Here is a 13,364-nt window from a genome sequence, read left to right on the forward strand (position 1 = left end):
ATGGTGCAGTGTGGAGAGCACAACCTGCTGGTCAGGGCCCAGCTGGATTTATTTGGAACTGGGCACCTGATTAAAGCTGCTGACCTGACCCTGGGGACAGCAGGTTGTCAGCCAACCAGGGTCTACCCTGAGAATCAGACTGTCCTCTTTGACTATGGGCTGCATGAGTGTGGTAGTAGATTGCAGGTAATGGAGGTTGTCTACAGTTGCTGGAAACTTGGGCTGTAGTTGATTCCTGACTGTAATTCTAAATGTGATGTTAATATTGAGAACTATGCTCCTACACTCTCAAATTATCAGACTAGGTTCCTCTCCTGGATTGGACTGTGCATGAACTGTTCTCCATCTCTAGACTTGTGCTCCCATTCTCATTGGTTTAAAGTGTCTGATTTACAGGGGTTGTTTTTTCAGTATGAATTAAGTATCATGTGTTGACTTGTGGGTGGTGTTTTGATGCTGTGTTCTCCTGACTTGGTTTAGTGACCTTCTATAGTGTCTTTATATATAACTACTTTCACAATAGTGAGGTCGCAGGAGCACAAATCTTAGTAGCATGACTTGTTTAGTTGGATGGAAAGTAGCTCCACAACCACCAGGCAAATTGTCTTGACTCCTTCCCACTGAGGGTGCTATTCTATGAATAAATTGACTGCTCTTGTACTTGAGGAGCTCTACATTTAGCATGTAAAAATGTTTTATTCTATTCTAGCTAATTATTTTCTCTATTCTTCCCATCTCTTGCACACTCTTATTGCCTCATTGTCAACTGTGTAGAACCCTCATTTCAGACCAGCCCCTCATTCGTAAACCTGGTGTCTTTCAGATGACTGGAGATTTCCTGGTCTACACCACCCACCTGACCCACATCCCAAACTATCCTGGATCTGTCATCGTGAGAACAAATGGTGCTGTTGTTCCCATTGAATGTCGGTATTTCAGGTGAGAACTTTTTCCTCGATTGTCAGTATGATCCCTTGCTGCTGTTGTCTGACACTATCCTAAAATGGCTGCCCTGTCTCCTTTCCCCAGGAAGGGCAATGTGAGCAGCAATCCCATCAAGCCCACCTGGATCCCATTCTTCTCCACCAGGTCTGGAGAAGGGCATCTGTCATTCTCACTGCGTCTAATGAATGGTATGTGATGGGTGGCTGGGGAGGGATCTCCCGGTGGCTCTGTGGGAGTTGTACTCATTGGCTCCAACTCTTGTCTTGCTGTACTTCAGGTGATTGGCTTACAGAACGCACTTCCACTGTCTACTACCTAGGAGACCTCATTCACATTGAGGCATCTGTTTCAATGGCCAACCATGTGTCCCTGAAGCTGTACATTGATCGCTGTGTAGCTACACTGAGCCCAGACAAGGACTCCACCCCAAGATACAGCATCGTTGACTACAATGGGTAAGGAGCTCTCTGCTTTCTCCAGCTGCTCCCATCTCAATGGCTTCACTCCATTCACTTCATGGCCCTTTGTCCATCTGCAGTTGCCTCCTGGACAGCAAAGCTGAGGACTCCTTTTCAACCTTTGTGTTGCCGAGAGACGGGCGGGAGCCGGACAAGCTCCAGTTTGACCTGGATGCCTTCCGTTTCTATGGAGATGAGCGATCCTTGGTAAGAGGAAGCTGCTGATGTGCTTCTCCACATTGGGGAGGGAGTCACTAAACACTGACTTGTTCTGTGTCCCTCAGATATTCATCACCTGTCACCTGAGAGTTGCTGCAGTGGATCAGGGAGATTCCAGGAACAAAGCTTGTACTTTCCAGAAGCTGGAGCATATGTAAGTTCCCTCTCCCTGTCCCTCAGGGATGTTGTTGTTGGGAGAGGTGATGCACCATGTGGTTGATGGACTGTTTCTCTTGTTTAGCTGGAGCCCATTGGAGGGGTCAGACAGTGACATTTGTGCCTGTTGCCATGTGGGGAATTGTGGGAGCACAAGGGAGATCCTGATCCCTTTCAGAGGAAGGAGAGACCTTGCTACTGAAGCAGGTAGGATGTTGACCCTCTAAATGTTGGATCTCCCCCCACCCCCCACCCCCTACCCCCTTCCTGACTGGGATGTTTCTTCTTTCAGAGAGTGAAGCTGGATTGAAGTGGGAGGGGGAGGCCTCACTTGGCCCCCTGATCATTCTGGATACTGAGCTGACAAACCTGGCAACTCCTCCCCTAACTGAGGGTGATGGAAAGATGCAGGAGAGGTCTCCAAGCGGTGAGTTGGCTGCCTGCTAGTTTCCCTTTCTGTCCCTGTTTTCCCTCAGTAACCATTGGTTTCTCCTTGTTTTGTAGGTGTGGAGTCAGAGCTGGTTGTGATGGTGGTCCTGACTGTGACAGCTGTCTGTCTGATCTCTGCTTCATTGCTGGCATTCCTCCTGTACAGGAGACACAAGCAAACACCCATCAACTGGTGATTGAATTAGTCAATAAAGCAGTGATTCATAGTGTCTTCTGTCTGGAGCTGGTTTTGTTTCATTTTTTTAGTTTAAACTATTCCTGGGTACAATCCCTGGGTTGAGCCTCTCCAATCCATGAACTGAGCTTCCTGAATGATTTAGGTTATGGAAGATTGTTTGCCCCTTCTGGTGAGTACAGGGGATTGATGACATTAGTTGGTGCTTTCCATTCTGATTAAATCACTTTGCAGAATGTGCTGGAGGAAGCTCTCTGTGGCCCTGTCTAAGGGAGAAACAGTTGGTGCTTGTCATCTGCTGATTCTTTTGAGGGGTCTGTGGATTCCCTGAGATGTTGCCAGTCCTGTTGTCTTTGTGAACTGGTATCCCTCCAATTTCTGACATCTACAGTATTGGGATGTCAAACTGATGGGCTGAATGTTGTCATTTCTCCAACCATGAAGCTGGGTTGGCAGTCCTCTAGGATTGTGGGCATTGACTGACTAGAAACATCATTTTGAATATTGGTAGTTCTAATATTCTATTGAGCATTGAGTTTATTAAACTGTGCTCACCCCTCTAGGGGATGTCTTTTTAAGACATCACTACCACCACCTGTGTAATATGGATATTTTTGAAGAAGTCACCACCTACATCCCTAATTTGCACTTTTTTCCATAATGTCCTCCACATAGTAACCTCTAAACTGCTCACTACCCTTTTCATCAGTGTAATGGAGGAAAAGGGGTGTAATGGTTCTGCTGTGGCTGCAGGAGAGGCACTGTTTCATTTCCCTGACAGAGGCAGGCATAGCTGGGTCCCATACAGGCACCCATGCCTACCTCTTTGCTCTGCAGGTTGGTTTCACCAGCCTGCAGAACATCTCTGGGACACACAATTGACCATGTACCCTGAGGGTGGCTGTTACAATTGCAACAGTAAGAGGCATTTGGATGGGTATATGAATAGGAAGGGTTTGGAGGGATATGGGCTGGGTGTTGGCAGGTGATTAGATTGGGTTAGGATATCTGGCTAGCATGGATGGGTTAGACCAAAGGGTCTGTTTCCATGCTGTACATCTGACTCCAACTCTGCCAATGACATGTCCTCAGCTGCTCCTACCACCAAATTCTTCAGTCCATGAACTAAGCTTCCTGTGTAATTTGGTCATGGAAAATATCACTTCCCCCTACCAGGGAGGACAGGGGATTGATGACCACCTTGGAAAAGGAGCTTTCCATTCTGATTAAATCAGTTTCTGGAACGTGAGGGAGAAACAGTTGGTGTTTCTAGTCTGTCCTGATTCTTTTCAGAAGTGCCCATGTGAATTCCCAATGTTACCATCTCCTGAGATGTTGGCTGTCCTGTTGTGTTTGTGGACTGTTATCCCTCTGCTTTCTGACCTCCTACAGTATTGGGAGATCAAACGGAGGGACTGAAAATTACCATGCCCCTGAACTACAAAGCTGTGTTGGCAAGTCTTGAAGGGTTGTGGTCATTTAACTGAATAGAAACCTAATTTTGAATATTGATGGCCCTAATGATCTATTCGGAGTTGAATGTAAACTGTACTCACTCCCCAGGACAAGGGATGTGGTTGAAGACATCAAGCACCACCTCTAACATGGATATTTATGAAGATGTCACTATTTACTTCCCCACCTTCCACACCTTCCACATCCTCCTCCACAGTAAACACTGAACTGTTCACCCTCCTTGTGCAACTGCAAGATGGTAACAATACCATCTTCAAGTAATGGAGGGCAAGCTGTGTAATAGTGTCAGTATACCTGCAGAAGATGACCTGTTTGTTGTACCTGACAAAGGCAGGCAGAGCTTGGGCCCATGTAGGTGCCTAGGGCTACCCCTTTGCTCTGACAATTTCATTTTACCAACCTGCTGCACATCTCTGGGACACACAATTAACCCCAGTACCCTCTGCCACAGATGTGCATGTCCTCAACTGCCTCTGCCACCAAATTCTAGCCACCTCTCAATTGGAGAACCACATGGGCTCTATGTAGATTTCAACACTTCTGATCTTCCCTTCCCCAGTTTATCCCAGATCCAACCCTCTAATTCAGCACTGTCCAACATGTCTTTCTGACATCTCCACACTGACCTACCACCATCACACCCCACCTTCATCTACCTACTGTATTCCCAGCTACCTTCCCCCTGGCCCTACAGTGTTCCATTTAGTTCTCATACCCTTGGAACCACCCCTCCCACATTTCTGCTTCAAATGTTGACTGTTCCCCTTGGATGCTGCCTGACTGGCTGTGCTTTACCAACACCACACTTTGAATCTGATCTGCAGTCCCCACTTTCTCACTGGTCCACTGTAATCAGTTCCCAACAACACACTCTTGACAAAAGGTAAGCTTAAACAAAACATTGTTTCTCTTGCAACTCCAAAAGAGAGAGAGTACCCCCCCCAAAATTTTGAGACGGGTGAGAAATTGCTTCCATTTCTAGGCCCCAGCAGCAACTGCTGCAAGTTAAAACTATTAATTCTGGTTCTGAGAGTTTGAAGACACCAAGTCAGGCTGCTTCTATTGTTTCAATTTCTTCAAAATCCAAGGCCTCAGTCTATTTATTTCACCAGTTTTTCAACAGACAGCTCTCAACCTTTTGGCTTAAAGCCTCTAAAAAACTGTCACATGCTGAAGTCTCCAGAAGAAACTTGCACTCAGGAATAAAAGCAAAATACTGGACAGGCTGGAAAACTGAAGCAAGCCACAGACTCTGCTGGGAAAACTCAGGTAGTCTAGCTGCATCTGTTGACAGACACTCCTAACCTTTCAAGAGTCACATTCATCATAAACCATGAACTGTCTTTCCACAGACTCTAAGATATTACCGACAGTGTCTTGGGCAGCATGGTGCCACAGTGGTTAGAACTGCTCCTTGACATCACCAGGGACCTGGGTTTGACCCTTGGGCAATTATCTATGTGGAGTTCTCCCTGTCTCTGTGGGTTTCCTCCCACAATCCAAAGATGTGCAGGTTAGGTGAGCTGGCTATGGTAAATTGACCATAGTTTTTTGGGATGTGAAGGTTAGATGGATCGTCAGTGGTAAAAGACGAGTAATGGTGTGGGTGGCTTCCTTTCAGAGGGTTAGTGTGGACTGGTTGGGCTTAATGGCCTGTTTCCACACTGCAGGGATTCTACGTGAATTAACCTCCTGATTCCTTGACACTAATGCCTATCACTGAGCCATCTGTCTTAGGCTCAGGCTTCTGTCTACAGGGGGGTGGAACAAGTGGCATAATGGTAGTGTTACTGAGACAGGAATTCAGTGAGTCAGGTTAATCATCTGAGGCTGGAGGCTAAAATTTTATTGTAGTTGCTCATAGAACATGAAAATCCATCTTGTGTTTGAAAATATCTACTCTCGGTAATTGTGACTGTGAACTAATCTTTTATAAAATCCCATCTCATTCACAATTCCCATCAGGGAAGGAAATCTACCATCTTGACCTGGTCTGGCCTAAATGTGACTCCAGACTCTCAGCAAGTCACTGATTCTGAAATAGCTGAGCAAACCAATCAAATCCAGGGCAATTAGGGACAGGCAACAAATCCCAGCCACGACAGAGAAGCCACAGGATGTTAATAGTGAGGGATTGAGCAATGGGAATGTCATGGAGACTGTCATGTTGTGACAGTGAGATTTTCCCTTTTTGGAGACAGTCATTGCCTGACAGTTGTGTGTTCTGAATGTGAATGTTGTTCAGATCTTGCTGCATTTGAACAGGGACTGTTTCAGTATCTGTGACGTTGTCAATGGGGCTGAACACTGGGCAATGATGAGCAAACATTCCCACTTGTGCCATTCTGATGGAGGGAAGGTCATTGATGGAGCAGTTGACATGGTTGCGTCTAAGAGAGTACCTTAAGGAACTCTGGCAAAGATGTCCTGGGAATGTGGGGATTGAACATTGATAACCAGAACCATGACTCCAACCAACAAAGAGGGTTTTTAATCCCACTGAGTTCAATTTTTCTTGGGCCTCTTTGGTACATTGTTTAATCAAATTCTGCCTTGGTCTTAAAGCAGTCACCCTCACTTCCCCTCTTTGCGTTCAGCTCTTTTAGTCATACTTGGACTAAGCTGCACTGAGATCAGGAGCTGGGTAGCCCTGGTGGAACACAGACTGAGCATCAGTGACCAGGTTAGTGTGGAGGACATGTGCCTTGATAACACTGTTGACAAAACCTTCCATCTCTTCACTTGTGATTGAGAGTGGATTGGTGGGGAAGGAATTGGCAAGGTTGGATTTGTCCCACTTTTTTTGTCAACAGGTCACTATTGGGCAATTATCTCCATTTCCAGGTAGATGCTGCAGTTGTAGCTGTACTGGAACAGAATGGATAGGGACACGGCAGATTCAGGATCACAGCTCTTTCACCTTATTCCCACAATGTTAGTCAGGGTGCATTGGCTTCACAGTATCCAATGTCTGCAGCTGTTTCTTGATGTCACGTGGAGTCAATAGTACTGACTGAAGACAGGTATTATTGAGGCTGGGGACTACAATGGATCGTTCCTTTGGATCTTTCTGGCTGTAGATTGTTGCAAACGCTTCAGCCTTATCCTTCGTGCAGTGCTCCCCATTGAAGGTGGGGAAGTTTGTGGAACCGCCTCCTCTTGGCAATTTTTAAATTCAGTCTCCGACAGCACACAGAGGCCCTTCAGCCCAAACTGTTCCACACTGTCCACAATGTCCATCCACACTGTCCATCCATTTCCCTGTACAGGGCCCATAGCCTTCTCATCCTTTCCTATCCATGTATTTCTCTAAATGCATTTTTGAACATTGTTTATGTACCTGCCTCAAACACTACTTATTCCATCTGCGTACCCCCACCTCTGAGTGAAATCATTGCCCCTCCGGTTCCCTTTAATTCTTTCCACTCTAACCTTTAAACTGATGTTTCTCTAGTCCTTGACTCCTCCTCACTTGGAAAAAGACTGAGTATTTTCATCCCATCCATGTCTTTCATGATCTTATACACTTCCAAAAGAATTCCTCACCTCCCGCTCCCCCTCCCCCTCCCCCAAGTCTCCTTTGATCTGAAGAAAAAAGTTTGAACGTGTCTGACCTCTCCCTCCAACTCAGAACCTGAGTCCTGGCAACATCCTTGGAAATTCCTTCTGCACTCTATCCTGTTTAATAGCATCTTTCCAACAGCAAGGTGACCAAAACTGAACACAATACTCCAAGTGCAGCCTCAACAACATTCTGTACACCTGCAACATCACTTCCCAATGTCTGTACTCAGTGCCCTGACTGATGAAGGCCAGTGTGCCCATAGCCTTCTTCACTGCCCTGTCTACCTGTGACTCCACTTTCAGAGAACCATTCACCTGAACTTCAAGGTCCCTCTGTCCCACTACACTCCTTAAGGCCCAACCATTCATCATGAAACTCCTACCTTGATGTGACTTTCCAAACTGTAACACCTCATACTGATCTACATTGAACTCTATTTGCAATTTCTCGGTGCACGTGCTCAGTTGGGAGAAAGTGAGGACTGGAGATCAGAGTCAGGAAGCGTGCTGCTGTAAAAGCACAGTCGGTCAGGCAGCATCTGAGGAACAAGAGAGACAACGTTTCAAGCAAAAGCTCTTCATCAGGAATGAGGGGTACCCCCAAGGGGGCTGAGATATAATTGGGAAAGAATGGGGCTGGAAGGAGGGCAAATAAGGGAACTGGTGAAAATGACATGGTCCAATCACATGGGATCATGGTAACCACCTTCGCTGTCTACTACACTTCCAATTTTGGTATCATCTGCAACTTAGTAACGATACCTCCCATGTTCACACCCAATCATTTATACAAATGACAACAAGCACTGATTCTTATGGCACACCACTGGTCACAGTCCTCCATTCTGAAAAACGATCCTCCACTACTACCCTAGGTCTTCTACCTTCCGGCCAGTTCTGTATCCACATCCCTGTATTCCATGAGATCTAAATTTGCTAATCATTCACCCATGAGGAACTTTGTTGAATGCCTTGCTGAAGACCAAATAGATCACGTCCACCACACTGCTCTCATCCACCACACTGCTCTCATCAATCCTCTGTGTTACTTCTTCAACAAATTCAATCAAGTTTATGAGAAATGATTTCTCTCCCACAAAGCCATGCTGACTATCCCTAATCAGTCTTTGGCTTACCAAATACATGAAATTCCTGTCTCTCAGGATTCCCTCCAACCACTTGCCCACTACCGATGCCAAGCTCACTAGTCTGTAGTTCCCTGGCTTTTCCAGACCACCTTTCCTAAATAGTGACAATACATTAGCCAACCTCCAGTCTTCTGGTACCTCACCTGCAAATGCTGATGATACAAATTTCTCAGCAAGAGGCTCACTTCCTGAGCTTGCCACAGAGATCCAGGGTACACCTGATCAGGCCGTAGGGATTTATACACATTTATGTTGAATCATTGCATCATTACAGTGTGGAAACAGGCCATTTGGCCCAACAAGTCCACACTGACATTTTGAAGAGTAACCCAGCCAAACCCATTCCCTTACCCTATTACTCTACATGTTCCTTGACTGATGCACCTAAACTACAAGTCCCTGAACACGAATGGTAATTTACCATGGCTCATCCACTTAACCTGCACATTTTTGAACAGTGGGAGGAAACCAGAGCTCCCAGAGTAATCCCAGACAGACACAAGGAGAATGTGCAAACTTCACACAGAGAGTCACCAGAGACTGGAATCAAACCCATGTCCCTGGTGCTGTGAGGCAGCAGTGCTAACAACTGTGCCACCGTGCTGCCCCATCGTCCCTTTTAGAATGAATGTAAAATTCTCTCAACACCCTGCACCTTCATCTACCTATCACCATCCCAGCTATCTTCCTCCCCAACCTCTAACCTTCTATTTATCTCTCAGCCCCCTTTCCCAACCCATAATCCTGATGAAGTACTCATACCTGAAACAGTGACTCTCCTGCTCCTCAGATGCTGCATGACCTACTGTACTTTTCAGGGACCATACACTTTGACTGTGATCTCCAGAATCTGCAATCCTCACTTTCTCCCTCAACACCATTCCCCAACAAACTCCGCCAGAGCAAGGTCAACATGGGACGCGATACATGAGCTTCCTCTGCTCATTTTCACTGAACAGAAAGCTGTCTCTACACTTTTAAACTAAATGTATAGCTACACTGTCTACATCAAACACTTTCAATCCAGGGACCTCACTGGGTCAGAAATGGAGTAATAGATTCTACGCTTTCCAATTGAAACTAAAGCTTCTTCTATTCTTCAAAACTGGAAGGAAAGCTGTCCCCATCAAAGGTTCCCAGGACACAGAACACGCAGTGAAAGACAGAGTAAAAGTGCCTCTACTCTGTGAATTACAAATAAACAGAAAGTTGAGCTCTCCCTGCATTGTCCCGATCAAACACTCCCCAGACAGGGACATGACAAGTTTAGATACAGAATAAAGCTTCTTCAATATTGCCTCCATCAAACACTTCCAGGGGGAGGTGTAATATAAGGTCAATCCCTTTGTTCTGCCCAAACCCCATCCTCAGACAATCTCACTGTCAGTTCCCTCAGGTGAGGATGGGGAAGACCCAGGAGACACCCTCCTGGATCAATGAGCTCTGTTTGATGATTGTCTACATGCGGCCTTCACCATGAGACCTTGTGGAGCTGAATTCAGTCAGGTGACAGCACAGCAGCTCACAGACACTCCTATTGGTCCAAATGAAATAGGCCCTCCTGGTAATAACTCAATGAGTTCAATCATTGGTGGACATTGTAGAGATTGGGGCTGGTTGATTGGTTCAATGTTGCTGCTTCTGGTCACATTGGTGTCAGGTGAGTGCAGGTTGTGTGTATAAAAGGAGTTGGTTCGGGGTGTGTGGGGATGGTTGAGTTGTTTGTGATCATGGGTGATTTTGTAGTGAGGGGTTTGTTCCCTTTGTTGGTGTCAGTTGGAGTTGTTTGTTGCTCTGAAACATGGCAACAGTTTCTGAGCCAGAGGTTTCCATGGACAATAGTGAGAGCCAGCCCTGTACCTGAGAGAGTGCCTCCTCGTGGGGATCCCATTGGTTCTAGTTTCCGAATGTCTGCGGTTGGGAGTGTGTCCCCACTGCAGACTGTGATGGTGCAGTGTGGAGAGCACAACCTGCTGGTCAGGGCCCAGCTGGATTTATTTGGAACTGGGCACCTGATTAAAGCTGCTGACTTGAGCCTGGGGACAGCAGGTTGTCAGCCAACCAGGGTCTACCCTGAGAACCAGACTGTCCTCTTTGACTATGGGCTGCATGAGTGTGGTAGTAGATTGCAGGTAATGGGGGTTGTCTACACTTGCTGGAAGCTTGGGTTGTCCAGGTTTTCCTGGATGTGGTGATGTTGATATTGAGGAGGGGCTAGACTTCTAAATTCTCAAATTGTCAGACTAAGTTCCTATCTTGGAGTGTACTGTACCTGAACTGTTCTCCACTTCTAGCCTTATGCTCCTATTTTCACTGGCTTAGAAGCCTCTGATTACACTCTGTTCTGCTGGAATGCATATTTTGTCAGTATGAATTTGGCTTGTAGTTCAAACTGTTTTGATTTCATTCTGTTTAATTGTTTTCTTTACTACTTCCATTTGATGCACCCTGGATATTTATTGCCTCCCATTGCTATTAATCTCTCTACGTATTCCGCTAGTAATCTTTGCTCCATCTGAAAGTTTCATGATAAAATCAGGAAATGAGGGCCAAAAGATCTCTGCAGCCTCTTCCCTGTAATAACAATCACCTTGTCCCTGTTCCCTCAATATTTATCTAATTCTGCCTCAGACACCAACACCACCTTCTTTCACCCAATGTTTGGATCAGGAATTCCTATCCTGACCTCTACAATGATGTCGTACCTTGTTAAATTGATCCTAAGTGACTAACCCCTGACCTGTGACCTACTGCCCTCTAGTGGTCCCTCCATATCAGGGATGGGAAATCGGTCTCCTGGCCCTGAAACTGGGACAATTCTTTAGGGCATGTGACAATATGAGGGTGTCATTGTGAACCCTGTGTAGATCCTTCTCATTTCAGATCAACCCCTCATTCCCTAACCTGGTGTCTTCCAGATGACTGGAGATTTACTGATCTACACCACCCACTTGACCCACATCCCAAACTATCCTGGATCTGTCATTGTGAGAACCAATGGAGCTGTTGTTCCTGTTGAATGTCGTTATTTCAGGTGAGAATCTTTAATTGATTGTCAGTATGATCCCCTGCTGCTGTTGTCTGACACTGTCCTAAAATGGCTGCCCTGTCTCCTTCCTCCAGGAAGGGCAATGTGAGCAGCAATCCCATCAAGCCCACCTGGATCCCATTCAGCTCCACCAGGTCTGGAGAAGGGCATCTGTTATTCTCCCTGCGTCTAATGAATGGTACGTGATGGGTGGCTGGGGAGGGATATCCTGATGGCTCTCTGGGTGTTGTACCCATTGGCTCCAACCCTTGTCTTGCTGTACTTCAGGTGATTGGCTTACAGAGCGCACTTCTACTGTCTACTCCCTGGGAGACCTCATTCACATTGAGGCATCTGTTTCAATGGCCAACCATGTGCTCCTGAAGCTGTACATTGATCGCTGTGTAGCTACACTGAGCCCAGACGAGGACTCCACCCCGAGATACAGCATCATTGACTACAATGGGTAAGGAGCTCTCTGCTTTCTCCAGCTGCTCCCATCTCAATGGCTTCACTCCATTCACTTCATGGCCCTTTGTCCATCTGCAGTTGCCTCCTGGACAGCAAAGCTGAGGACTCCTTTTCAACCTTTGTGTTGCCCAGAGACGGGCGGGATCTGGACAAGCTCCGGTTTGACCTGGATGCCTTCCGTTTCTATGGAGATGAGCGATCCTTGGTAAGAGGAAGCTGCTGATGTGCTTCTCCACATTGGGGAGGGAGTCACTAAACACTGACTTGTTCTGACTATGTCCCTTAGATATTCATCACCTGCCACCTGAGAGTTGCTGCAGTGGATCAGGGAGATTCCAGGAACAAAGCTTGTACTTTCCAGAAGCTGGAGCGTATGTAAGTTCCCTCTCCCTGTCCCTCAGGGATGTTGTTGTTGGGAGAGGTGATGCACCATGTGGTTGATGGGCTGTTTCTCTTGTTTAGCTGGAGGCCATTGGAGGGGTCAGACAGTGACATTTGTGCCTGTTGCCATGTGGGGAATTGTGGGAGCACAAGGGAGATCCTGATCCCTTTCAGAAGAAGGAGAGACCTTGCTACTGAAGCAGGTAGGATGTTGACCCTCTAAATGTTGGATCTCCCCTCACCCCCACCGCACCCCCCCTTCCTGACTGGGATGTTTCTTCTTGCAGAGAGTGAAGCTGGATTGGAGTGGGAGGGGGAGGCCTCACTTGGTCCCCTGATCATTCTGGATACTGAGCTGACCAACCTGGCAACACAGCCCCTGACTGAGGGTGATGGAAAGATGCAGGAGAGGTCTCCAAGCGGTGAGTTGGCTGCCTGCTAGTTTCCCTTTCTGTCCCTGTTTTCCCTCAGTAACCATTGGTTTCTCCTTGTTTTGTAGGTGTGGAGTCAGAGCTGGTTGTGATGGTGGTCCTGACTGTGACAGCTGTCTGTCTGATCTCTGCTTCATTGCTGGCCTTCCTCCTGTACAGGAGACACAAGCAAACACCCATCAACTGGTGATTGAATTAGTCAATAAAGCAGTGATTCATGGTGTCTTCTCTCTGGAGCTGGTTTTGTTTCAGTCTTTTTTTAGTTTAAACTATTACTGGGTACAATCCCTGGGTTGAGCCTCTAGTCTGTGAACTGAGCTTCCTGAATGATTGGATTATGGATGATTATTGTTTGCCCCTTCCAGTGAGTACAGGGGATTGATGGCATTTGACAGTGCTTTCCATTCTTAGTTAAATCAGTCTGCAGAATGTGCTGGAGGAAGCTCTCTGATGTGGCCCTGT

At 46.6% G+C, this 13,364-nt stretch overlaps 2 protein-coding genes across 2 annotated transcripts; both read left to right on the plus strand.

Moving 5' to 3' along the window:
* LOC132834209 (zona pellucida sperm-binding protein 3-like) lies at positions 1-2,404 on the plus strand. The gene is made up of 9 exons (XM_060852873.1): positions 1-186; positions 824-939; positions 1,030-1,133; positions 1,223-1,400; positions 1,484-1,610; positions 1,688-1,776; positions 1,864-1,985; positions 2,071-2,205; positions 2,283-2,404. The coding sequence occupies exons 1-9, from the start codon at positions 1-3 to the stop codon at positions 2,402-2,404; spliced, it is 1,179 nt and encodes a 392-aa protein (XP_060708856.1).
* An 8,094-nt stretch (positions 2,405-10,498) lies between these two features.
* On the plus strand, positions 10,499-13,092 carry LOC132834210 (zona pellucida sperm-binding protein 3-like). The gene is made up of 9 exons (XM_060852874.1): positions 10,499-10,723; positions 11,510-11,625; positions 11,715-11,818; positions 11,908-12,085; positions 12,169-12,295; positions 12,377-12,465; positions 12,553-12,674; positions 12,759-12,893; positions 12,971-13,092. Exons 1-9 carry the CDS (start codon positions 10,499-10,501, stop codon positions 13,090-13,092), a joined length of 1,218 nt encoding a protein of 405 aa, XP_060708857.1.
* Positions 13,093-13,364: the final 272 nt, after the last annotated feature.

Source organism: Hemiscyllium ocellatum, chromosome 39, assembly GCF_020745735.1.
Source record: "Hemiscyllium ocellatum isolate sHemOce1 chromosome 39, sHemOce1.pat.X.cur, whole genome shotgun sequence".
NCBI lineage: Eukaryota > Metazoa > Chordata > Chondrichthyes > Orectolobiformes > Hemiscylliidae > Hemiscyllium > Hemiscyllium ocellatum.